The sequence below is a fragment of the Glycine soja genome, chromosome 13 (assembly GCF_004193775.1).
Source record: "Glycine soja cultivar W05 chromosome 13, ASM419377v2, whole genome shotgun sequence".
Lineage (NCBI taxonomy): Eukaryota > Viridiplantae > Streptophyta > Magnoliopsida > Fabales > Fabaceae > Glycine > Glycine soja.
The window spans coordinates 10,183,377-10,211,272 of record NC_041014.1 but is presented as its reverse complement, the minus strand read 5'-3'; the positions used below and the strand labels follow the sequence as shown (position 1 = coordinate 10,211,272).

Sequence of the window (27,896 nt, the reverse complement as noted above, 5' to 3'; positions counted from 1 at the left end):
TGCTCGCTACTCTCCTTATACATCAATGTCAACCCATTAGAAACAACATTGAATCAAAATCAAACATCCTCTTGTAAACATTATTCAACGACACCCAACCAACCTTTCAATCAACTTCATTTGGAAAAAGTACATGAGCACATGAACACTAGGGCGAATGTTAAAGAATGAGCATAAAATATCGAAATCCCTCACCATTGCCCAACTATTGGGATGAGAGGGGACCAATTTCAAGCGCCTCGGCAAGGAACATTGAAAGTCATTCAAGGGAAGAGTCAGATGTATACCTCGAACATACACGATAAACATAGAAATAAAAGGGACAATCAGGGACATGATGCATAAAGGAATACTCATATTCTCTTCAACAATCAGGGGGGATGTTATCGATGAATGATACTTCAAAACATCATCCCTCACCCACTCAAAACCAGTAATGAATGGAGAGAATGAGGCATTTCGCCACCACAACGACGCCTATTCCTCAGGAAAACCCTAACTTCACCCTTTCTCACACCTTCCACAGTCACCAGATTCCCCTAAGGGGGTGGGGGCACGATCATAGTCCAGAGCTACCCTCGCCCATATTATCAAATTCCATCAACCTTTAGAAAGAGGAGGACTCATTGTTAGAAACCTTGTGAGGAACATCCTTCGATGAAGAATCGCCAATGGGAACTACTTCCTGCTCTACTAGGGGTTGCCGAATGGAGCCCTCAAAGTCACTTCCTCCCATGCCCAACGCAGAATTAGAAACAGTAGACATAATGGAGAAAAGGAGGGGGGGTACCCGGAATGAAGTCAAAATCAAAAAGGAAGGGGGAAGATTAAAACATGCTACAACCGGAAAGGTCCAGAATCGAAAAGGCCATGACGGTCGTAAGGCACGATTGAAGCAATGATTAGAGAGAAATTGTAAAAAGACGTGTGTTCAGGATTGAAGATGGTGAAAACCTAACGTGCATTCCTTTTAAATGAGGAAAGAATCCACGACCTTTCAAAAACTAGCAGGAATTGAAAAGACTCCATGAAAACTAGTGTCATAATGTAACCCCCACGAACCACGTAACTTGTCTTTAAGATGTGTCCTTTCATGAAGCAACACGAAAGTCCTCAAGTGACATGGCGAGTGACGTTGCATAGAATAGTCCTTGTCAACCCTCCATCCTAGCTAGCCCTGGACCCTGAGCATGAATTCTCTTCATATAAGACAACCCTGACGCCTTGCGACCAGGTGGTTAAGGCGTTATGATTTCGATACGCGAGTATCCAGGTGACAAGACAATTACTCTATAACGAAGTTGTTAGAAGGAAACTACACCTGACTAACAAGGTTGTTACGCTTTTGTAACAACCTTCCAAGTGACTTCTAAGGTTTCCTTCTGTCACTATAAATAACCAGGTTCTATATTCACTTGAACTCAATCTTTTCGCTCATATCCAGTTCACTCAAACACTTACTTGAGCGTCGGAATCCTTTTTGTAGGTACCCCTCATTCCTCAGGCGGAGGATCTCGACAAAATAACCACCACAAAGGTCACTAAAGTCCATTCTAATGACGGTGAACTCTGATGTTAGACTAGCTCCAAATTTTGACAAGTACATTATTAAAAAAATATAAACATGTGGTGGAAGGTGTTTAATAAAGAAATGGTTCAAACTTGACTCTCAAATGATGTGTAACATCACCCAGGCTCTGCATTACTTATTTTACTAGGCATGTTTTGGTCCTGCGTGAGAAAAGTTGCTAATCATATAATGCACACATATTGATATTAGTCATACATTTCTCAAGCTATATATAACTTATTACCCATAAGCAGTACCTTAGCTCCATCTTTCAAATTTTTAGTTTCGACTTTCTATGATCATATATTTTGGAAACGATTCAATGGTGTGTAGTGTATGGTCTAGTATATATGAATATGATTCTCGTTTTGTCCACATGCATTTTGCACTTTCTTTGGTGTATGCTCATCTAGTATAGTCCCCCAATGGCTTCTTTCAATGTTTACCAATTCCATATGATCAATAACTAGTTTTTAGGAAGATCTGTTGTCTCTATCAATTATAAAACTCAAATAGAATCCATATGGATTTAACAACTTTATTTTAATAAGGATTTAGCACACAGCTTGGGCAAATAATCAAACCGGTGGTGCACATTATTCATACTAACCTTGAAGAAACCCAGACCTAAAAGAAATTCTAATCTTGTAGAAACCGTTTGATGGAGACCATGAGCACGAGTTCCAAAAATCCAGACCTTGTAGAAACAAAGAAAAATCTCCATTATCACTCCACACAAATGCAAGGAAAGATAGGAAGAATGCTGAGGCAGAGTGAGGAAAAATGCACCACATAAACACTGAGGTAGTGAAGCAATGAGGAGGACACACGACAATGACATTTAGGGTTCATAACGACAATGGCAAGGGCTTGAGGCGACAACGACGATGGCACACGAAAGAGAGCAAAGATGAGGATGAGCACGAGAACGAGAGAAATTGAAAGAAAATGATGAATGCAAGAGAGAGAACAATGAGTGCGGGCCTAGGTTGAAAAAGCTCTCCAATCACGATGGTTTTTAAATCTCCATTGAACTCATAAAACCATGACAATTTTTAAACAACCAACATCACTTATATTCACTTTACAAAATTGTCATTGCATTTTTTATGATAGTTTTTTGGAACCATGGTGAATGAGAAATCTCATTATAGACAATTTTAGTAGTAGTACATAAATTGAGGTGACAATGTGTTTGATAAAGAAAAAATAAAGAATAAAATTAAGAAAGGAACAAAAATAGTATTGATTGTCGTGAAAGTCATGTGAAGATAATACGTGGACTAGCATTTCCTTTTAGACTTTTAGTAGTGTTGCGAAATGAGCTTTTATATTTGTTTTTCAAGCAAGAAACTTGAAATTAATATGTGTACTTCAATTTATTAACAATTTTATTATTTTAAGGCTGACTTTTGTTCTTATAATGTCTAGTTTTTCAATTCAACCCGTCTACTCTGTAATGGAGGCAAATTAGTTACATGTTGACTTTTGAGAGAAAACATCAAATGAAATGGGGATTGAATTGTGCTCCTCATGAGGGTCCACTCAACTAGTGACATAAAATTACTACATTAACTTATTAAAAGGATTTAGACTTCAATATTGATATTAGATTCTTCCTAATCAGCTAATATTGTTATCATATTGATTAAGAAATTAAAAGAAAAAAATAATTATTATATAAATTATGAAAGAATATAAAAAATATTATGAATAATTTAATTTTTTGTCTATCAATAAAAATATTTTACTTTAAATTCTTTAACTAATATCTTTAGAGCATTTATTAGCATTTATCTTGTTATTATTATAATCTATTGTCAAGGCTTGTGACTCGTGACATTCTCTTATGTTAAAATGTGAAAACCAATAAAAGAATTAAATTATGCTCATAGAATTAGGTTCTAGAATTTCTAATTATTTCGTCGTTGTCCTCGACACCTAATCGATGAAATATCAAATCATTTTCATAGAATTACCTTCAGGTTGCTTGAAAAGGCACCAACAGCACTAACAAACGAAACATCAAACATCAATGACTATACTGGCTTATCAAATTGTTACTCGTTGTTTTTCAGTCTAACAAGGAAAAATGTATAACTACCCACAATTTAAATCCTTTTCAATTTGACATCATAGTCTTTAAAAACTTTCCATTTATAATTGCTTTCTCTATTTCACCAATTAGTCATTCCGTTTAGTTTATTGATAACCTATAACGTGCCACACTCTAACCTTTCATAAAATTTAATTTATAAAATATCTTATACGACTACTATTTTTTAATCCTTAAAAAAATAAATGATTAGAAAACTCTGAAAATAATTTAATTCAGTGTAACAAATAAATGAATAACTAATGCTAATTAATACTGTGTTGATATACTTTGCACTAAATTTGAAAAACATTTTGAACTTTTTTGTGACTGAATGTAAGTGGACCTAGCTAGAGTTAAGACTAATTTTTATGCAAGTGGCTTGACTCAGAGAGAAAAGCTTTGATAATTTGAAAGCCTCTGCTTCATTTCCTCCATTTCTCATTGCAAATTAGGGATACAGAGCAAGTTACAAAGTAAGAGAACACACACACACAAACAAAAAAAAACAAAGATACAGAAGATACAAGGTTACTAAGCAATAAACAAGTAAGACCACCTTCCTGTTGATTTCAATTTGCAACAATTTACCTTCTTTTTTTTTTCTTGTTGCTAATGAAATCTCTGACAATGGTGATCATGATCACTAAGTAATTATCCTATTGAATTAGTAGCTGGTAACAAATGGCTTGTAAACTTTAAGATCATCAATAACCCCAGCAATGGAACCTGCTGCAGCTAATATAGTAATTACAAAGCATGCAACACTAAGCATTTGTAGGCCTATCCATTTTATGCCCCACTTTGGTATCTTAGTTTGAGTTATATACATCTCCACTGGTAAATACACAGTGAGGGGCCAAAATCCAATGGCTCCAATAAGCCCTACAATGTCATTGAAGAATGGTAGGAGCATGGCTATCACAGTTGACAAAATCACAAAAAGTGTCCTCCAAACCAACCTGAAGAGGTTGAGCTTGTAGGGTTTGCAACCAGGGATTGGTACTTCAAACTCTCTGCTCATAAAATCACTATTAGGGAACCTTTCTGCCGCATTTGATTCGACGAATGAGAAGAGGGGTTGGCAGTAAACTTGGTATGCACCAACAAGGTGGATAACAATGCCAGCATTGGCTATGTCAATGAGCCAAAATGGGTTATAGAAGCCAAAGCCAGTGAGAAGGTTTCCCGGACTTGCATCTCCAAAAGAAGCATAGCCAAAGCAACCACATAGCATATAGAAAACGGTTGTGACCAAAACACTTATTAAAGTAGCCTTGGACATTGTCTCTGACTCTGCTGGAGGGGATTTGATTGTGTCCTGTTCCATAACAACCACCATTTTAATTTAGACTTCAATTTGTTGTTTGTGTTGTTTTCTGATTAGAATTCGAGAAAAAGGATTATAACTAAGTATAAAAAGTTTTGTTCTTCAAAATAAGTGACAAAAATTAGAAACATTAATTGTACCTGAATTTCAATAAGGATCATTGAGTAGGAGTAAGCAAAGGCTATGTTTCCAAGCGCTTGGAAAGTTCTCCAAATTTTTTGGGATTCTGTCACAGTCCCAATAGTTACACCAGTTAGGCTTCCTTTAATTCTTCCGTTTCCTGTTACATGTGCAATTCAAGTCAAATTTCTACCTAGTACTTAATTGATAGTAACAATAAGCTTACATGAATAGTCATACCTATAACTTTACCAATACCAAGGCCAAGTCCAATGAATGAGTATGTGAAGGACATGACAGCAGCTACAATAGAGAGCCACCACAACTCATGGAAATCTGGAATTTGGGAGAAGATAATTTCCGAAACACCATATGAAATCATGTACCAATTGCTGTTCATTTTGCATGGATTTTTCCCCCCGCTACTATGATAACAATTAGACCTTTTGATTGCCCTGATTGATCAACAACCCAAAACACCCAATTAGCACATTTTTCATACACATCATACAACAAAAACAGCAACAATTGCATCTTATAACATCTTATAAAACTCACATCATGCTTATGGAAGCTGCTATGGTGTACCCAATTGCCACTCCAAAAAGGTTCGCATACTGAACCCACCCACAAAACTTGACCGAAAAACCGCCTGCAAAACCCAAGTTTGAATTTAATTATTTTTTTTTTTAAAAAAAAGAACATTAAGCACCACGTCACCACCCAAAAGCCTTTCCTTGATGAAAACACTTTGGTTTTGTTTAATTGAGTTAGGTAGTAGCATGCATACCAAGGTAGGATCTAACAGCTTGTGTGTAAGTGTAGTTTCTCTTGCCACTGAGTTGGTCACCAGAACGGTAACAAGTAGCTAGAAGAGTTGAGGTATAATAAGTCACAATAGAGAATAGAATCATCACCACAGGACCAGCAATCCAACCTAGCTGAGCAATAGCCCAAGCCAAAGATAGCACCCCAGAACCAATAACAGCTGTTATTATGTGGGCACTTGCAGTCCAAATAGTTCCTGTTGTGTGAAACACAAAATTGACTCATGGATAAATTATTTTAAAAGAGATTCATATTGATATTTTATTTATAAAAATGACCCAAATGATTAATCACTCAAAAAATTATATCAAAGTTTTTTCCAATTACTTATTATTATTATTATTATTATTATTATTATTATTATTATTATTATTATTATTATTAACCAACACAGTTTTTTCAGTTTATCAGAATAAACATTTGTAAAATAATAATTGCTAGACATGAATTGAAATTGTAGTAAATTTTAATACTTGGAGTTTGGAGGCTAAATGATTACCAGTTCTTTTGAGACGGCCATCATCATCAAAGCTCTTGGAACCTACTCGTTGAAGCGTGTCATTGGAGACTTCAAATGTCTGTTTGCCACCGTTTTCCATCATCTTGCTATGAGAGACACAAACCCAAGTTAGGCTTCAGAGTGAAGACTCAAACTCTAATATGCAGTCTCAGAGTTTGTGCACACTGCCTAGTAGGATTAAGTTATGAGTTATATTTTGTTCATGATCAATCAATCAACATGAAAAGAAAATAAAAAATGGGAGGATGGGTGTCTCTCAAATATGGATTCAAGGCTTGCTATGAGGCAGTGACTTTTGTGAACTAAAATTTCAAGCGTTGCTAAGTTGAGAAGTCGAGAGTTTCACACACACACACCTTAGCTGGTATGTTTGGAAATCAAAGAGCAAGGAAGTGTGTGTTTATGTGATATTTGTCTAAACTTTGGACAATATTCTTAAGTTCTGGAGAAATTGGTTTAAGAGGTTGTGCATGAAACAAGAGACGTGTGTGGTATATATAATGTGTTGGGAGGAAGAGAGTGGTAGTATTAAGAACTTGGAAGAAATATTTTGTGCTGAAAGTGCAGTTGCAACCCCACATGCACGATGAGTTCAAAAGGTGATTGATTGGTATATTTAGTCAAATTTGACCATTTTCAACACATGGTTATACAGGTGCAACTAAAATTAAATTAATCCATAATTTTGTGGTAATGGTTTTATATTAAATTTAAGTTAATTCATATTGATAACCTAGTTTATAATTTTTAATAAAAAGTTAAATTAATTTCTAAAAATTAAGAGAGAAAGTGGACATTTGATTTCTACACGAGTAATCATAGCTATGCTCTGCCGTTACACACAGTCACACACCGCTTTATCTCAAACCGTGTGGCTACCCCACCAGCCACTGTACTACTGATTTATATGAGAAAAAAAAATCTCCCCTACCACTATTTTTTGGCCACTTTTCCACTTCCTCTACTCGTTTTCCTTCTCATTTCGTTTTCCTTTTTCCCTTTACTCAAATGGATTTTTTTTAACGAGAAAGTATCTAGGACTTTTAATTCGCACCAAACTAATTCTTTCTCACTAGGTCGACCAATGTCACACTTCTAGACTTCTAGTCACCAATTTATGCCTATCCAAAAATCAAACATCAATTTTATGTTAGAACTCAAATGTTGAACTATTTGAACCAATAACTTTTAATTCAAAAATTTCTTTTTAGGCAACATTAATTAATGAGCATCGTCTTCTAAATCAACAGAACTTGTCCTTTCTTTGGAAAATTGCGGAACACAAATTGTAAAAGTCATGCCTAATTAATTTGGACACTTCATATAGTTTGTAACGAGCAATTGCTGTTTGAGTTGTGTCTCTACTAGATTGAGAAATCCTTCTAGATTCCAAAAATATCTTGCTTGTTAAGTGCATGTGCTGTTCTGAAGTGTGGTTTATTTTGGTATTCACAATATGTACAGTTCGGAAGAGATTTTTTTGTGTGTGAAACTTCAAAAAAGTTATATGTATACAAGTTAAACATACCAAGTTATTACAAGTCATAATTGTGGCTGATAAACTTGGTAACTACTAATTATAACTGGCTGTAAAACTAATTAGAACTGTTACCTCGTAACAAAATTTCCATAATATTCTCTGAAATTAGTAAAAGTACAAAGTATTGAAAAAATTAAGAAAATGTTGAACTATTGATAGTTTGTATGAAAAACTGACACTTGAAAGTAATAATGTAAATAACTTTAATCGGTGTGTGTTGCTGGGTTATATTTGAATATCTAATAGTGAGTGAAATAAAATATAACGATATTATACGCAATAGAGGAATGGCTGAAAAGGGAAGAGAAAGTTATATATCACACTTTAACTATGAAATAGGAGGAAAAGAGATTGATTGAATCTCATGCCTTCAAAGTAAAATATCTAACAGTAGTTTGAGAAAATATTTTTTACAACAATATCCGCCAATGTTTTGATAAATTAACTTTTTTTCCGTTGTTATCAAAATGATAAATATATGAATAAATAATAATGTATCAACAATGTATTGGAGGATATGTGTATCAATATATGTAATACTTAACTAATCCAATTAGTTGTAGGACACCCTATGTTATTTGATTCAGGATAAAAAAAAAATGTAGTGCATAACTAATAACACTTCTTCTTTCATTTTTTTCTGAAAAGTTTCTTTCAAATGTTTCAAAGACAATGCAACAGCAACAATAGCAATCGATCGAAAAACTATAATCCGATTAATAATTGCTTCACAAATTAATTAAAAGCACAAGTCTCATACCTTCAGCTATATAGGGCAGGGCCTTCTTTCTTTCTCTATATATGCTTCTCTGTGTCAGTAACCACTTTACTTTATTAGATGCAATGTAAATCGCACAGCAAATTTAAAGCTATAAAACTAATAACAATGAGAAAGAGAGGTATAGAATAGAATAGAAGCTACAGTGTTACACAAGTAGCGCCTTCTCTCTCGGACTACTCTTATCTACCTTATATATAGTAGAACAAAATATGTATCATAGAGCCTTCAAAGTATCGTTATACTTCTCTTTAAAGGACCACCTTACGAAAAAAAATCTTGTTCGTAGAGCTACCATTCAATATTCTTATTGAATGAGAATAAGGTTCCTTTTATTATTCATTCTGGATTGGATGAATTGCCTAATATGCTACACGATAGGCATATTTATCAATTTTTCAGTCAATTTGTTTTATGATTGTGAGATATTAAAATAATCCATAATACGGGCTAATGGTTCTCCTCAGTCGGACAAATGCATACTGAAACTCCCATAATTGGTGGACATGGGGCATCTAATTCTTATCTTTAGTTCCTATGAGGATAGAAAGGGTTAGTAGCGAAAGTCTCTTGGGTCTATCTTTCAAGATGTTTCTAAGTTAATTTTAATAATTTAGTTTACATTCTTATATTGTTCTGTTTTAAGTACTTATTAAAAAGTTTATAAAAAAAAATCTATGCTAGATATTTTTATATACTAGAATTATTATCAACTACGGTTCTCCACGATTACGTCTCTTTCTAGTATTTTTTTTTCATTTTTTTTATTGTATTTAATCTTTTTGTAGTTCTCTCTACTAGTTCTCCATTCTACAACTTTATTCGTTTTGCTTTCAATTCCAACACAATTTCTTGACGTACAACTCAGTCGAAGGAGACACGATACGTATGCTAGGCTAGAAAAATAATCGTATGTACAGTGAAAAAGTAAAACTATATCTTTGATTTATTGTGAGTCAAGTTTTTAAGATACGTCGTGCATGTAATTTGCTTCACCATTTAGGATTTACGTCCAGGCCAAGTTCACATCCAAAGCAGCCCAAAAGCAATTAATAACATGTTTAGAAACTCATTAGGAAAAATCACCAATACAAGATATAAAAATTATATTTGTTAACTTTATAAAATCACATATAAAATGTGACAAATAGCATTCGAAATATAAAACTAAACATATTATAATGCTTTGTGCATGTAATTTGCTAGCGCTTCACCATTTAGGATTTACGTCAAGGCCAATTTCACATAAAAAAAAAAAAAAAAACAACCCAAAAAGCAATTAATAGCATGCTTAGAAACTCAATGGGAAAAAAAATCAGCAATACAAGATATAAAAATGATAACTGCTAACTTCTTAAAATCACATATGAAATGTGACAAATAGCGTTCGAACTATAAAACTAAACATACTATGATAGTTGCGTTGTGAATCCACATCAAGGAACACAAAACGTGTTACCAAACACAGATCAATTTTTTTTAGAGGCACATATATTATCTACTATTAGAATTGTTCGAGAGTTTGATAAAATTATTATAAAAATTCAATTCAAATTCACCGTATATAATACTTTCTCACTTATGCCTCTTTATTTTAAAGGAGTCAAATCCATCTGCCTGCCCGTCAAAACACTTTTACTATCCATATCATATAATTTTCACCCATATAAGATATAATATGCACGTGAAAATTTCTAATTAGGACTAAGAGGAAGGATAGTCACCTGGATAAGAGAAGGAGATCCCTCTATTTTTATATGGAATTCTGTTTGTTGTGCATCTTGTGTTATTTCCTGTGTATTCGATCTATCTTATCATCTGATTATTGATGTTCTTCCTCAATAAGCCTTAAGAGATTGCAACTTTTCAACTTTAATTTGATTCTTTATGTGGTTGTTGACGAATATACCACCAATTTTTGTGAGTATATATATCTGATGATTCTTTTTGGAAATATGAAAGAATCACCAGTTCTTTGTTTTGGAGAAGAGGGAGGAGCTACAACAAGATGTGTCCGTGTCCTCCTTAACAATAGTGAACATTTTGAGAACATCGATTAGAACTTTGTAGGTTATGAAAGGATAAAAAAAAAAATAGTTTGTGCTTAAATGTAGAGATAAATTTAAGCCACGAAGACTGGAAGATATGTCTAGGGGTATAAATTGCTGAAATATAGCTACCTTTGAAAGCAAGAGTCAACCCTTCATTTTAGTTTTCTTTTTAGATTCTGAAGGGTTTGGGTGTTTTGATTTGTTAATTTATTTTTAACTTCCCATAATCACGATTAGAAAATTTTAGTTTTGAGATTATCTGACTTGGATGTGGCTATAGGTACCCGCATTATTCTCTCCGGTTATTGTGCATATATAGTGGCCTATTTTATAGTCTTCTATAGCACCTTCACATTAGACATGACATTTGAATTTGAGGATCGATCTCCATCCGACTCCAACTCAACTTTAATAGTAAAGAAACTCGTTATAATTGGGTCGGATTTGGATTTTAGTTTCTCCGTTTTATAGAAGCAAGTTGCAGTTGAATTTGGAGATATGAATCCCACCTCCAAATTCATCCCCAAACCTATCACATCTTTGATAGAGACATAGATAAATATAGTCAAATCTATCTTATTTTGTTTATTCTCGATTTTCATTATATGTATTTTTTAAATATTGTATTCCTTTATCGTACTCTTTATTTAAACTCTTAATTTAATCTCTCTGAAAAGAATAATATATTATTTTTAACCCTTTTTTAAATTTTAATTGCATTTTTTTTTCTAAACTATAAGTATTTTTTATTATGACTATCTTACTTAAGTTGAATAAAATCATTATGAACAATAAATTTTTTCATTTGAGATCAATACCAAAATTGGAATAATTAATCCTGAACAAGTTGATCCACACTCTTTGGAAGGATTTAAATTACTCCAAGTATAGGGATAAACTAACACAAATTTATTCCAATTTAACTAATAATTTTAAGTTTAAACTTTAGATATATAACTATGCTAAATACTTGAAGAGATAATTCTATTTTTCATAGGATTAGTTCTACTTAACTTAACTCGAATACGATTGTCACATATAAAAAATAGTTATGAGTTGTATAAAAATAAATAAAAAAATTTAGGCCTTAAGATCGCCTCTATTTGTATGGCATTGGATTTTCAAACCTGGACTAATATTTTGATTAGCTGGATATTTTATTAAATCTAGTGTAATACATTGGGCAAAATGGTGTCAAGTATTTATGGAAAGCCAAATAGTTGAAAGCATTGTTCACGTCTAGAAAACATGAGAATAGTAATTTTGGGGTGGAGGAACAAAAAGAAAAAAAAGTGAAAATAAGAATTCTCGCGAGGTAGTGAAAATGAAGGAGTTCATAGTGGTCATAAGGCAACATAGTTAAGAGATTCGAAAAGGATGGACTCACTGGAGAGACCATTGTTAACTTTTGACGGAAGAATCATGTTTAAGATATGACTTAAGAAATATAAAATGTGGATACCTTTTTTCAGTGAAAATTTGAACATTAATTCATCAAGCATGATAGGATATTAGCCTCTTCTACTAAATCCAACCTGACAACCTGCATAAGTGATTGTTGTATTATTTGACAACAAAATATCTAGGCAAATTTTCATTTTTGTTATGGACATGTGTGTTGAATTTTACTCTCAAAGTGGTTCCTAATGGGTTATGGACTGTCAATGGTAATGGATTTAGTGGCTTGTGGCATAAGGTATATTTAATAATTTTGTTTCAAGTAGTTATGGAATATTGGAATGTATTATCGAGTGGATTTATTTGTTATAAGTCAGTATTGTTCAATGCAATGTTATCATATTCATTTAAATTGATTAACCATTTGATTGGGACACTGAGTCGTTGATTGATCAAATGAATCAACAATTGACTCACATGACTTGTTGAATATTAAAAAGTTCTATATAATTCATAATTTATAAAAATGCTATACTTAAAAAATATGCAAAAATTTATCAAATCATACCTTATAAAATCTCAAAAAATTTACAATGCAAATTATACTAATTCCACAAGTACATTCTTCAAATTTACTCCGACAAGATCTAAACTTAGGGTTCGCAACTTTACTCCGGCCAAGCCTCTATGCGTGGCAAGAATGGAAAAAAAAAAAACATTTTTATTATAATATTATACTGTTTATTTATTTTATATTATATCCAATGGTAATGAGTGTATTCCTCACTCGTGAATCACTTAAAACAAAGTTAAAACTTATTGTCTCACTGGTGAATCACCTATTTGATGATTCACCCTAAAATTAGCCATATAAAATAAATTAAGGTGAAAAGTGAAAACGACAAATGTGTTTGGAAACCTAAAGCTATGTTTATAATGATGACAATTTCTAAACTAGTTAGCATACCGGACACAAGTTTCGGTTATAAGTTATCGGAGAAGAATCAAATTCAAAGCAAACCAAATACCATTAGTCAAAAGTTCTCGTGTACGCAGCTGAAATGTTTGAACATTTGCATATGTAGAACTTTGCTAGGTGGTAGGTTTTTTTTTTTCTTTTTCTGACTGCTGGTGGTAGGTAGAGAAAGGTATAATCAATTAAAGTTAAATATTTTTTTAATTCTTGTACTTTAATATTTTTTTTAGTTTTTTTCTTTATAATTTTTTTAATCCTTATAAATTATATTTGTTTTGTTTTTAATTTTTAAAATATTTAAAATAATATTTTTAATTCTAAAAAAATATTATCTAAAATATTATAAAGACAAAAAATAAAACCAACATAATTTATAAGAACTAAAAAATTATTTAGACAAAAAATAAAAAAAAATTATAACGATTAAAAAGATATTTAATCCCTAATTAAATGTCCTCTTTCTATTTTTTATTATTTCCAAAAAGTTGCAATAAGTGCTCATCTCACCTTCTGCTAGCTCTTGTGTGACACTTACCAGCACTGATATTTTTAAATTGAGAAAAATTGGTGAACAGAAAGAAAAACAACTTTCACCATTGTTTCTTATCTAGTATAAAAGGTAGTAACCATGTCATTTTTTTTCGTTTGATGTGTCAAACAGAACATTGGGTGGTTACTAATGGCCATTTTCAAAAGTAGTATGCATATGCATGGTATATCTCCCAATGTCTCACAAACACATTAACCTATAACTAACTTTAACTGCCTCACAGCGCAGTTTCATATCTACGTTTAGAAAAATCTCTTGTTTCTTTTTTTTTAAGGAAGAAAATCTCTATTACCAATTTTTTAAAATCAAAATGGTAGTCGAATTAGTAAATATGTTAATTTACGATTTATTTATCTAATAAATGATAATTATGCACATGCTTTTAATTTTTTTTTTATTTTATAACGGGAGCACTATGCACTCACATTTATTTTTAGAAAGATTTTTTTTAACAATATGCGGATTATGTTATAAAGATAAAACTTAATTTTATTAAAAAAAAATTACAATTTTTTCTGTTAATAAGTTCTTAAAAATAAACTTATGTCTTGGAAGGGAAACGAAACCGAACCAACGTTAAAACTTAAAATTTAAAATGTAATTTTTTAAATGACGTGACACAAGGTGATTGGAGAGACAGGAAAGGGGCCAAAAGCATCAAGAAGCTCAATTTTAAAAAAAAAATCATTTGGGGTTAAATTTAAATTAATATTTCAAAAGTAATAAGTCTTAAAAGAGATTAAGACTTCTGAACTAAAAGTCATAATATTTTTATAATTTTATTTTTTTTACCTTCTAAGTTGTAAAATATTTTGTGACTTTAATTTTTTTTTAATTAAGATTTTAAAGTTATAAGAGTTTTTTTTTTCTTTCTATGGCTCTAAAGTCCTAAAGTAAAATATTTTTTCAAAAAATAGTAAATATTTTTTTATTTTAATTATTTAATGAAGTAATGTATGTTTTATTTTTTTAGTTTTATTTAATATTTTCTATATTTTTTTATATGATTTAATTTAATATTTTTATATTTTTCGTATATTATTTTATTGAATAACTTTTTTTACTAATATTAAGGATTATTATTTGTTTAGTAAATTAAAAAAATAATGCAAAACACTTAAATTTAAATAAAAATATTAAAATGTTTTGTTATTGGTATTAACAAATAATATTAACTTATCAGATAACATTAATTTTTAAAAAATAATTATTTTTTACATTTATGAGTAAGTAAATTAATAATTTCATACGGTAGTATTAATTAATTTTATTTTAATATTAACAAAAAAAATAATTTAGTAATAAAAATAGTTGTTAAAATAAAAATAACATAATACATTAATATAAAATAAATAATGCAAATTAAACAAAAGCATAAAATTAAAAAGTAAAAATAATATTAATCGTTAACTTGTTTGTATGAACAATTATTACGATATATTATATCTTTCGATTCTCCATAATGATCATTTTAAACTAATATTTTTGTTAAATGAATATGTAAACATTTTAAAATTTTTATTTAAATTTAAGTCTTTTGCATTATTTTTTTAATTTACAAAGTAAATAATAATCTTTAATATTAGTAAAAAATATAGAAAATATATTAAATAAAATAATATACAAAAAATATAGAAAATATTAAATAAAACTAAAAAAAAATAAAACGTACATTAATTTATTAATTAATTAAAATAAAAAATTATTTAGTATTTAAAAAAATGTGCAAAAAAATTGAAATCATAAAATAAAATGAAAACTTTACTTTATCACTTTAAAGTTGTAAAAAAAACTCTTACCACTTTAAAGCTACAATAAAAAAAAATTAAAATCATAAAGTATTTTATAACTTCAATGTAAAATAAATATGAAATCGTATCAAATGTTACGATTTTTTATCCAGAAATTGTAACCTATTTATCTTTTTTGGTTTATTAATTTAAATTTTACTCCCAAATGTTAAATTTTCAAAAAAAAAAAAAAAAAAAACTGCCCCTTCTTAGTACTGTGGGCCAGGAAAAGGGACATGTTTTGGGGCAGTAGTCATGGGAATTACACAATAAAATAACGTCTTCTTTAATTAATATAGATTTTAAAACATATATTTCATTATTACGTTAAATTTATTAAGAATCATAAAATTGCATAAGTTTCACTTTTTTATAGAAATTTTTATCCTTTCTTTTTTGTTTTAAAGAAAATTTAACTAATAATATAAAATGAATTAAATTATTCCATTTTACCTTTTGTTTTATATTTCTTACACAGAATTCTATCGATCTATTTCTGAAACCTACACAAAATTTATTTTACTATACAAATATGCTACATTGAAACCAAAAATAATTATATATAATTTTTACAAAAGAAAATCATTTATTATAGATCTTGTTTCCCTTTATTGAAAAAGAGAAATCTATCATGTTTGTTAATTAGTAAATATGCTCCTTAAAAAAATTTAAATTAATATTTTAGTCGTCCTCTCATTTCTTTTTAGGATCAATTTGTTATTCTTATTTTAAAATATTTATTTTGATTTTTTAATTTATTTATTAGGTTCAATTTGATTCTTTTATTTTTCAAAAGTATGTTGTGTTTTGTAAATGTATATTTAATTTAACAAAAATTTAATTATAGAAATAAAAAATTAAAAAATTAAAATAATGTGCATAATTAATTCAAATAAATATAAACAAGAAAATATAAGTAACTTATATTTAGAGAAAAAAAATAAAAATTGGAAATAATTAATTTAAAAATATAAGTAAGAAAAATATCTTAGCACTTCTTTTAATTTATTAAAATTTGATTATACATTATCTATTAGAAAGCATGTTAGGGAGTGCTATAACAACACACTATCTCATACAATTCTTTTGACATATTATTTTTTATTTAAATTTATTAAACATTATAAAATAAGAAAAATGATTTATTAATTAAATAAGAAATGAGACCTGTTTTTTATAAATAAAAAATAAAATCTAACAAATTTTATCCTAGAATTAAGTGACTCCAAAAATATGTTGTTGGTATCTTGTGTCTCGTGGTGTCATCACCTAGCTAGCCAAGACATTGGGGTGGTTGACTTGACTCCATGGTAACGCGGCAAATTGGAACAGCTAGTGATCGACAACATGAGAGCGTGTGCCACATGTGGTGCAAAGAGGAAGAAGAGTGCGCCATGTGACACGTGACGCATGAGTCAAGACAGTTCCAAAAACTAACACGGTCACACAAATGGTAGTTACTTTATCTCTTAATGAATAGTTCAGAATTTGAATTATAATTCATCCTTGTATATAAAATAAATTGTATTAAAAAAAAACACATATTATATGGGTTTGCATTTACAGTCTCCAATTCCATTAAAACGTACCAATATCATACTAAATAAATAAAAACTAAAATGGCCATGTTCAGTGGTAGCCATGCAGTGAAGTGGATATTACTTACGGGTTCCACCGCTCTATGTGTTTGTGTTCAATTAATTAGGCAATGATTATTATATATAGTAATAAATTTTAAGTAATTATCAGATGTTTCATTATGATATATAGCGGAAGACTTGAAGTGACTTAAACTATGTTTGTGTTTTGGTATAATAGCCTTTCGAGAAAAGGACTAATCATCCAACGATACATCTAGGTTTCCTTTGGCTACATAATCTCTAGCATAGTTGTAGCTATCAATTCTTTCTAAGATCATGTTGGATAATATGCATGTTTTTTTGTATGATAATATGCATGTTATGTATTAATTCCATGAACTTATTATTAATCTACAATTGCGTGCAAGATTGGTCTTGGTCATGCACATATGAGAAGAGAACTACGTAAAATGAACCAGTTTTTTGGGTATGTAGTTGAACATTTCATATAAATTATAGCCGTTTTATGAAGATCGCACGACTCACATCTAAAATATGTGTTTAATTAAATTTTATTTTATTTCAATTTTAACTTCGTGAATGCATAATTAGTCAACTTCAAGGAAATTCGGATATGGAATTGTATAAAACGATTCCTACATGACTACAAGTTAACAAAACAGAGGTGTAAACGTTCAGGACTTCAGGAGCTAGGTAGGGCCGAAAAGGTTCATATTCAACTATAGTGCCTATCCAGAAATATGGGGCGGGGCAAGAAAGTCTTCGTCAAAGTACGTACACTAGCTAACATCACTTCATAGGTACTGTTGAAAATTGAAATGCTTCGAATTATGGGGGTGTTACTCAAATAAATTTACTTTGGATGATAATGCTTTCTTTGGGTAATTAGCTACTTGGAGTGTTTTGTCTGTGCAAAATTCCTTGGAAAGACCACTACATTCTCAAGCCCAATACTGCATGCACGTGCACTACAAGATTTTTTACAATTTGCTATTAAGTATTAAATAATGTTTGAGAAAATTAATTAGAAATTGAAAATTATTGAAGTTTAATCAAAAGCTACTGAGTCATAAATACATATTCAATATTTTATATTTTCAATCACAATATTATTATAAATATTCAGTTTTATTATTATTATTGTTATTATTACTCTAGCTGAAGACCCTTTTCTATGTTGTGATGACAGAACTTGTATGTTTCTTTTTAGTCACTAATTTTTTACAAACCTGAATTCTCTATTCTCAAAAAATGATTTTCTTTTGTTGCATGTTTGTTTTTTCTCACTTTGAAAATTACAATGCTTGTTAAATAAATTACGGAATGACCCATGCGTATAGCTGAATTATTGAGTGAAGCAAGCCTAATCATTTGGGATAAAGCTTTCATGGCTCACAAATTTTGTTTTGAAGCATTTGATCAAAGTCTAAGAGATATTATTGAGACCAAGTCCAGTGGTAAAATCTTTGGAGGTAAGGTGATGGTGTTTGGTGGAGATTTCTGATAAATTCCATAGTGCCTCTCATTTTAAATTTATTTTAATTTTCATATTGCCTCTCATTTTACTTCTGTCTTGCAGAACAAATAAGCATGCATGCTAAATAAATTGCGAACGACCCGTGCGTATACACAGGTTACAGACTACTAAGATGAAAATAAAGATAATTTGGTTAAAGAGAAATATAATAATAAGATTTATGAAGATACACATCTATCCTTACAAGATTAATATTTTTTTTCTCCTAAATCCAATGGCTATTTTTCTGGAAGAGTCCTTTCTCTCAATTATGGGGATCAAAGAGTGGCTAGTGACAGTGTGATTGTGAAGGGTGGGTGGTCGAATATGCTGCACTAGCGTATCACAGTAGACTCGTGATTCCACTTATGAAGGGGGCACCACAAGTGTTCTTGTGAAACGGATGAAAGAAAAAAAAAGGATAAATAGTCATTTTCATTCTTGAATGTGTAGAACGTTAACTTTTGTTCTGTTAACTTTTGTCCATTACCATTAATGAAATAGTTTACGTGGCACATTCAGGAACGAATTTGTAAGTGTTTTACACATTTAGGGACGAAAATAACTATTTACCCAAAATATAATTTAATCTTCATCTTTCTCGCCTTTTTTAATCGTTGCAAGCATATCATTACAATAAGCACTTAAAAAAATAAGAAAGCAAGCATAAGTTAGAACACACGTAATAATAAACATAATATTGATTAATAACCATAATATGTCTATCGCTTTAAAATTTCTAATGTGACAGTATCTACTCAATATATGAGACTCAAACAAAAATACACAACCATTAAGTTAATCCTCACAAAAAATGAGATCTAACTTAATTTTGTCAGTACCTAATGTTGTCACAATAGAAATTTCACAACAATATATTATGTTTGTTACTATGTTTGTTCTAATTTATTATTGCTTTCCTATTTTTATTATAATGTTATGGCTTTGAATGTTGTCAGTGTTCTACTCATTATGTGACAAATAACTATTTATCCACGTGATTTTTAAAATTTCTTCTCTACCTCTGCACAACCAAATCAGTCCAATTATCCGCTCTTCCATGCCTCTCTTTCTTCTCCACCCTTATTTGAGCGCAAACAAACTGAGCCTTAACGTGGGATTCTCTCACTCTCTTTCACACAAGAGATACAATATAGTATTTCCTATGAGATTCACTCTTATTCAAATACTATATTTTTATATTATCATAAAGAAGTAAAGAGTTGATACCGACATCCATATATTTTGTCCACGCTTTCAGGATTTACTCAACACTATTTTTTCCTCTCACTGTTTTCTCACAACTACTCAGAATTTTTGCTTTGGTTCGATGCTTTCCTTCACCTCCTATGCCTTCTATTTATAGAAGAAGAAATTAGTGTAAATTTTTTCCAAACTTTTCAACAAAAGCATGCACCGTAAAACATTTTTCAAAATTTATCTGGACCCTAGCTACACATCTAAATGGGGCTAGTAATTTAATGCACTGTAGACTTTGGCTCATCCCTGCACTAATATCATTTTAAAATATATGATTCTTTTCGATAATAGATAAATAATATATATATATATATATATATATATATATATATATATATATATATATATATTTATAATAAAACTTTTATTGAATATATTTTGATTCTTTAAAAGAGAATAATTTCTTGAAAAGGAGGATTATAAGATAATTTGGCTTCATTGTTTACTCTTATTTCTATTATCTCCATATTTCATAATAAGAACTAAAATTGAGAGAATACTCAAATGTTCCACTTAAGCTCATTTACAATTTAGTATGTAATAATCAATTATTTATTAATTAGTCTTTAATAAATTAGATATATCTCATGAGAATTAAATCTTACACATATAACCTATGGGTCCATGTTAGAATTTGTCATGTAAACAACATTAATATTAAAATTGTAAAACTTGAGTTTATTTATTTAATTAAACAAACAAACTTCATCAAGCATTTAACAAATCAAATTTAAATAATTCCCGAATAACTTAGTTCATTTACCTTTATAGTTGTAAACCCAATTATATTTAAGTTCAATTTCTAAGAATAAAAAAAAAATCTCAACTTCGATCCTCTAGCGTTTTACTAAATTATACTGACACATGCATAATTTGTTTTCCTTTTTTAAAAAAGAAGGAAACGGGTGGAAATCATGCCACTTTTCTCCAAGTTTCTTTCAAGCTCTTCATGGTGTGCAACTGAGCATACTTTGAATATATAAAAAAAATGCCTGCAATGTATACACTCAGAATCAGAGGAGATTAATATTCTCATTCCTGTAAATGATTAAGCATTTGAAGTGCTGTGTATACAAGAGGACGAAATTTGTCATATAGAATTTTTATGACATCTATTTTATGCTAGCCATGGAGAAGAACACTAGCTCCATCAGCACATCTCCATCTGCATCATCTTCCAAGTTCCAACTATGCATCTAACAGGAAATGGTCCTTGCATCATTGAGAGACATGAATTTCCTTGGCCTGTGCATCCAATAATTGGATTGTCAACATGAATTTACTTTGTTCAACTCTGGAAAACTTCTTGAGGTATTGAAGGAGGGATGCACTTCTTGGCCACACATTTGTACTGTTCGCAAGTGAAGTATGAGGAGGAAGTAAGCAAACTGATAAAAAGGAAAAAACAAATCATAGCAATTTTGTTTGTACTTAGAAAAATTACCTTATGCTGACTGTATTTATCTCTGATTGCAGGTAAATTAGAATCATGGCTGCTGCAACAAAGACGATGGAGATCTTTTACACATGCACACAAGTCCGAAGGCCGGTAGAGCGTGTAATGCTGCAATGTGGAATTCTGTAGCAGAAAACAGAAATTACTGTAAGCCATGAAGAAAATCGTACAAAAAACATCTCCTCAGGTACATGTGGTATAAAAAATGGTACTCTTGTCTCAAATATAAGGGAAAAAAACATGAAACACTAACTAAGAATAAGAAAGTTAGTTAACCACATTTAATTACATCAATTTCAATTTAAAAGTAATATATTTCTCAACTTATCCTTCATTAAAACTTGATATTAAGGATACCAAAAAATAATTGAAACTAACACATCAATTAAATGAAGGGTATTTTAGAGATAGTGACATTAAATAAGATAATGTTAGTTGAAATTTTTTTATATTTGAGACCAAGAAAAAGATGTTTTTTTTTGCTTTCTTATATTTGAGACCAGAAGGAGTATAGAAATTGTGGCTAGCAGCATACCCATGGTTTCTTTGAAGGGAAAAGTATAAATCTGGCAAGGAAAATTGCAGAGGCAGCTATTTGTGATGGAGGATAACACAGCATACTGTACTCCAAGAGAGATAATTCGGCAATAAAGTTGGTTAGACACTCCAGTTGAAGTGAAGGGATCTGAGACATGAAAAAGTAAAACCATAAAATAGGCCAATTTTTAGAAATGGAATCTACAACAATAACATTGAACCATAGTATTTTATTTACTTATGAGCAATAAGCCAATAACAATGCAAAATAACCGTGGTGCATGAGCAACATGCATAAACCATATATATACAAGAGCAGCTAGAGCAAGAAAGGTACCTCCTGGACATCATGAGCAGCCGCACGAACAAATCGTCTGAAATTATATATCACAGTAAAGAAAAAGTAAGTATTAGAACAGTGCAGCTTCAAAAGCTTTCCAAAATCATATTTATGATTGGTAACTATTTATTACCTTAAGAAACATTTAACTGTTGGGGCTGTCATTTCGAACTCAAGATAATTCAAGACAGCAGATTCCATTTGCAAAACCTGCATTAAAATGATTTTGCTGACATTTGCTCACTTCAAGTCATAGGAAGAAGGAACTTAAAACTGTAAAATTTAGCCAAAGAATTCAATGCAAACCTCTTCTTTTAAGTAAGTATTGTCAGTTATATAACGAAATTCTTCCACCTGAGGTGCACAAATCTCCTCATATTTACTGTCAACAAGAAGCAAAAACCAAATTATTGTTAATGCTAGAGCCTAGAGGGCAAGAAAAAAATAATTACGAATCCCATTGATTAGAAAACATGAGAGGGACATTATGCTTCCTTACGATGCAATCATCATGCATGAAACACCAAGAAGTTGTAACCTTTGCCTATTCATAGCATTCCCTGAAAGATACCGATCTAAGTAGTTCACTGTCAAATACAATGTTTCAGGTACAAGACGATACTCCTCAGCCACCTACAATTGAAAAGTTGAAGTTTAGCATACAGAAACGAATGTGAGTGTGATGATAATGAGCTCTAATTTGAGTAAAGACATTAGAAAGAATAATGAATTAGCCTTTACTCCTTTGTTTTTATTATAACCAGATCATCTATATATATACGTTTTTTTTAACTTTACAAATCACAAATTTCAACACTCAAAAAATGTTTACTATGAACAAATATTACCTCAACAAGCCAGTCAACCAATATAGCGCGCATGCTAACATTTATGTCCTTCTGAATTGTGTCCATGAAGTCAGTGGAAGGCCTTTTCTTTTCCTAAAATTCCAGAAATTGGAAGAACACCCAAGATAAGAATAAATATAAATTATCATTTTGATAGCAAACATTTTGCCAGTCAGTAATGATGAAAACTAGAACAATTCATTATATCCCATGTAGAAAGTAAGAAACACAAAATCATTATTTTAACTGAAAAAAGAAGTTCAACCTCGGATTCACGTAGGTGTTTGTAGATGTCACAAACATAGGTTGCACAAAGCTGCGTATCAGAGTAAATGTTATCGATATTGACAATCTTGTCCACTCTTTCTTCCAACTCAACAATTATTTCCCTACTACATACGTTTCCTGCTAACAAATAAACAAAACTACATTAGAAAGCACTGAAAAATGAAATGGTATAAGTAAAAAACATTATAATCCAAAATTTGATTGATCATACAATTAAACTTAAATAAATGTGATTCAGTGCAAAGCAAAATTGCAGCAGTGAACAACCTTCGGGCTCTGTGGTATCAGAAATGTTCAAATTGCTTATTATCTTTTTCTGAATTGAATCAACATCTGAAACATCCCTGTTATCCAGATATTCAACTTCATCCGGACTCTTGATAGAATCACATGAAGATGTTGTCTCATCCATAGAAACGAACCTTCCATCTGATTTACTAGGAGAAACATCAATGCCGCTACGAACAGGCACGGCAAATGTGGCAACTGTGGGAGCAGCATCCTTCTTTTGTGATAAAGAATTAGCCTTTGGAATAACAACGGAGCTTGAGTTAACAGATTTTAACTGGGAAGATTTGTTCCCAGAAATTGTTGATTTTGAGACGCTGGTTCTTGCAGGAGCCTCTTTCTTGGTCTTGGCAACTTTATTTGAACCTTGCACCTTGCATTACATAATTCAGCTCATTTACAACCAAAGATAAAGTAAAACCTCAACAAACAACACATAGATAAGCATCAAATTTTTCTGATAGCAATTGATCAATAATACTAAATAAAAAAGTATTGATAGAAATATTGATAGCAGTTGGAGCCTTGGAGGGAAGATGGTAATATTATAGCATCAAAAATAAAAAGAGGAAATTTCGCATCAATAACGAATTAAGCTTGTACTCAAGTTTTCAAGAAAATATCCTCAAATTTGTACCCGTTTGGTACAGAGGAAAGAAAACAAAGGGCAGGGAAAAATTTAAATTGTTTTTTTTTTTGTACTATTGAAGATAACGAGGTTAGAACTAGGACCTCGTATGCAAACTATCAAAACCTCCTAGATAAGATGACCCTAAAAGAATGAGTTGAAGATAACGAGGTTAGAACTAATGAGTTGAAATTTTTCACATTTAAGAAAAACTAAAAAAGAATGGGGAAAAGTGTTTAGGTCGATAGAACTTTTGAAATATGTGAATTGAGTCCCTCTTCACATTTAAACTTATCATCTAGTGGCATTTTTTTATCAACACAGAATTGAAAGAGGGACTAAATTCACCTACTTTTAAAAGTTAGAAGATTAAATTCATCAATTTGAAAATAAAGGACCAAAATCAAGTTTGACTGAAAGTTCAAAGATTAAAAAACACACTTTTCCCAAGAATGTTTTTTAAATTTTATAAAAATCAACTTTTCAGTCTCTTCACTTTTCCATTTTTTTTTCCTTCAAATAAAAAAATACATTCTTATCAGAGATTATCACTAGAAACATTTTCAAGTTTTCAAAAAAGCCCTGGCCACAAAACGCAAACATTCAGCTGAAAATTCACACCGATCATAGATTTCTCGGCATCAAAAGCTCCAAAACTAAACTACAAACCCTTGTTCTGAGCACAGTGAAGAAATGCAATACAAATTCAAACACGCAAAGGGTTTAAAAATAAAAACCATGCAAGCACTTATTATCCACTACTACCACCTCGCAACTTCACATTCATGAAACTTTTACAAAAACCCTTTCGCACAAAACAACAACATTCTCATTTTGCTTTTCAAGCACAAAAAGAAAAGAAAAGAAAAACATCAATCATCCATTTCATAATGCATCCTATAATTTTGATACACATTACAAGTTCAAAAAACAAATTCCATCATTATTCCGTAATCTCTGGGATTTTTCTTTTTTCTTTTGCAGAGAAATTAACAAAAAAATAAACAAGGAAACAATGATTACCAAAGAAGAAGAAGAAGAAGAATAAGGCGCGTTCCTTTGATTAGTGAGGTTGGCGAGAGGCGCTCTCTTCACAGCCAAGTTCTGAGTAGAAACCACCTTCGCCTTCCCCGACGACGACGACGACACCGACGATGGATGTCGTTTCGCTTTCGCCAAAGACGACGCCGTCGAGGAAGTAAACGACGAACGACGATTCTGCGTCGTCGACGACATTATTTCGAGTCTCCCAACTAAATTCAAACTCACAGCGAGAGTGCGTATTAATCAGAGAGATGTGTTTTTCGTTTTTGAATAAACGGAGAATCGTTTCGTTCTGTTGTTGGAAACTAGCTAATATAAACGGTCAAATTGGGTTTTTTTTTTTTTTTTTTGGTTCTTTTGAGGCGGGGGAACGGGTTGATTTGAAATCGCAAGAGATCTCAACCGTTGATTTCGGCTCGGTATTCGTTGGGAGCGGGTTCGGTCCCACGTGCTTCCGACCATTTCAAATTTTGGTCGCAACCGTTTTCAAACTAAACACATAGCAAGTACATAAAATAATTCTTTTGTCTGTGGAAACAGACATTCATATTGCACTATATTATTTTTATATTTATAATATTTTTTTATTATATATTGAAGTGTATATTGATTTTAATTCAGTATATTTTTTAAATATATGTTAATTTATATGAATTGTCTTATTTTTAAATTTTAGTAGTATAAAAAGAATGTCTAAGTTTAATAATTAGTGAAATAGAGAGTTATCTTAATTTTATCTGGTTTATATTTTAAAAGATTTATATTAGAAATTAACAAAAAGATTTATAATTAATGTACAATTGGTAGGAAAGAAGATGATATCAAAAGAAAAATGCAAAATAAAATAATTTAGATCTTGAATTTTCACAATTAAAAATGAATCTAGATCTTGAATTTTCACAATTAAAAATGAATCTGAATATGTAATAAGTTATGCATTAAATTGAGAGATACTAAAATGCCTTATATTATATGTGACTTCATCTAACAACAATGGGACAATGTATTATGACATTACTTGTGTATTGAACTCTTTGCTTATTAAAAAAAATTAATGTATAAATAAAAATTCTATAAAATAACATGAAGAAGAAGAGCATAAGGTAAAAAAGAAAACTAAAAAATGAGAAAAAAAATTATTCGCCCTTGCCTTGCATCTTCTTTGTTTTCTTTTGAGAATTTTCTCTCCAATCTCTTCTAAATTAATAACCTATGCAACTTCTTTGTTCTCTCTTTAAAATTTTCTTTCCCAAATCTTCATATTTTCTTTTCAATCTCTTCATAATTAATCACCTATTTACTTATTGTTGTCATTTTTATTTAAATCAAGCATAATTATAACACCGGTAAAAACAAAGAATAAAACATATAAAAGTGGATACTCAATGTTAGATGTAAGAATAATTACTCAATATATAATATAAGGATGGTTATTCAAATTTGTTTATTGACTAAGAAATTCTCTTTCTTAAATCAAATACATATATACTCGCACATACCAAAAAATATATAAAATAAAATGCTATTAAAGAAAATTGAGTGACAAAGATTGAAGGGATTATTTTTTTTTCTAATGCAAGAAGGAAGGAAAACAAATAATTGATTTGAAATTGATACCTTAACTGATTTGGAGTCCACGAAAATGTCCTGGAATGAAAATACTTTCCTTCCTGAATAGAAGCATCTAATTTGGAACGGGAAAGAGAAAAATAAATTATTACATGCAGGAGACCTCAAAGATATTATTGATTGTTATATTCTTAACATTGACCAACATCATTCATCCTACTTTTTCCCATTCCTATTCCGCCTCTCTTATCGTCTCCTCAATCAACACCTCTCTCAATCTCTCCATTCATCCTCACCGATTCCAACCATTGTTGTTACATCAAACATAAATAAAATTAGGCATTTCATACACTACACTGGTTGAATTTGATTGATTTTGAAAAAAAAATCATTCAATTCAATTAATTCAATTTTGTTAATCAAACTTTCCATTCGATCTAATCTAATTTAAAATGGTTTGGATTGAATCAATTTTCAATTTTAATCCTACTTTTAATTTTTTTAAAAAAATATTAAACAAAAAGTAAGATATACAAAAAATATTATAAAAAATAATTTAAAATATCAAATATTTTATTTATACCATTGCATAACTAATACTATGATATTTAAGTATGTTAACTCAATTAATTAATAAAAATATCTTTAATTAAATATATTTCTCATAAATAGATATAAATTATATATATGATAATTTTGTTAATATATAAGAAATAAAAATAGAGATGAGTAATATTATAAGTTTATGAATAAAAATATATTGATATGTATAAGTTGGATTTAAATTGGTTTTTAAAATTAAATCTGAAACCAGATTCAATCCAATAAAAAAAATTGATTTTATAATTTTTCGATCCGTTCAGTTTTTATTCATCCCGTCTTTAACTTTTTTATCTTCAATTTTTCGGATTGATTTTTTTTCAGTCCACGGTAAATAGAATCTCTTTATGAACACCCCTAACTTCCACCAAGTTC

The 27,896-nt window shown here is 30.4% G+C and overlaps 2 protein-coding genes across 3 annotated transcripts; both read right to left on the bottom strand.

Annotated features, from left to right (window-relative positions):
• Nucleotides 1-4,061: 4,061 nt before the first annotated feature.
• On the bottom strand, nucleotides 4,062-8,928 carry LOC114380848 (amino acid permease 3-like). 2 transcript variants are annotated; one of them, XM_028339932.1, is made up of 7 exons: nucleotides 8,764-8,928; nucleotides 6,443-6,549; nucleotides 5,906-6,139; nucleotides 5,674-5,767; nucleotides 5,356-5,570; nucleotides 5,136-5,275; nucleotides 4,062-4,986 (listed from the first exon to the last, which is right to left on the bottom strand). In XM_028339932.1, the coding sequence occupies exons 2-7, from the start codon at nucleotides 6,543-6,545 to the stop codon at nucleotides 4,333-4,335; spliced, it is 1,440 nt and encodes a 479-aa protein (XP_028195733.1). In that variant the 5' UTR covers nucleotides 6,546-6,549; nucleotides 8,764-8,928; the 3' UTR covers nucleotides 4,062-4,332. The 2 variants fall into 2 exon arrangements, with proteins under 2 accessions (XP_028195733.1, XP_028195732.1); XM_028339931.1 differs by lacking the exon at nucleotides 8,764-8,928 and having other exon boundaries at nucleotides 6,443-6,972.
• An 11,945-nt stretch (nucleotides 8,929-20,873) lies between these two features.
• On the bottom strand, nucleotides 20,874-25,648 carry LOC114381412 (cyclin-A1-1-like). The gene is made up of 11 exons (XM_028340662.1): nucleotides 25,332-25,648; nucleotides 23,660-24,053; nucleotides 23,370-23,509; nucleotides 23,105-23,197; nucleotides 22,756-22,889; nucleotides 22,563-22,638; nucleotides 22,390-22,466; nucleotides 22,254-22,290; nucleotides 21,915-22,064; nucleotides 21,368-21,502; nucleotides 20,874-21,274 (listed from the first exon to the last, which is right to left on the bottom strand). Exons 1-11 carry the CDS (start codon nucleotides 25,542-25,544, stop codon nucleotides 21,212-21,214), a joined length of 1,512 nt encoding a protein of 503 aa, XP_028196463.1. The 5' UTR covers nucleotides 25,545-25,648; the 3' UTR covers nucleotides 20,874-21,211.
• Between the last annotated feature and the right edge of the window lie 2,248 nt (nucleotides 25,649-27,896).

What these genes read in the sequence shown, in the direction of transcription:
- LOC114380848 (XM_028339932.1), bottom strand. Translation starts at nt 6,545, where the DNA reads ATGATGGAAAACGGTGGCAAACAGACATTTGAAGTCTCCAATGACACG. An exon ending in TGGTATTGGTAAAGTTATAG is followed by an intron (nt 5,276 to 5,355) that starts GTATGACTATTC and finishes CACATGTAACAG; the next exon opens with GAAACGGAAGAATTAAAGGA. An exon ending in TGATCCTTATTGAAATTCAG is followed by an intron (nt 4,987 to 5,135) that starts GTACAATTAATG and finishes GTTATGGAACAG; the next exon opens with GACACAATCAAATCCCCTCC.
- LOC114381412 (XM_028340662.1), bottom strand. Translation starts at nt 25,544, where the DNA reads ATGTCGTCGACGACGCAGAATCGTCGTTCGTCGTTTACTTCCTCGACG. An exon ending in AACACCTACGTGAATCCGAG is followed by an intron (nt 23,198 to 23,369) that starts GTTGAACTTCTT and finishes CTGGAATTTTAG; the next exon opens with GAAAAGAAAAGGCCTTCCAC. An exon ending in TCATGCATGATGATTGCATC is followed by an intron (nt 22,639 to 22,755) that starts GTAAGGAAGCAT and finishes TCTTGTTGACAG; the next exon opens with TAAATATGAGGAGATTTGTG.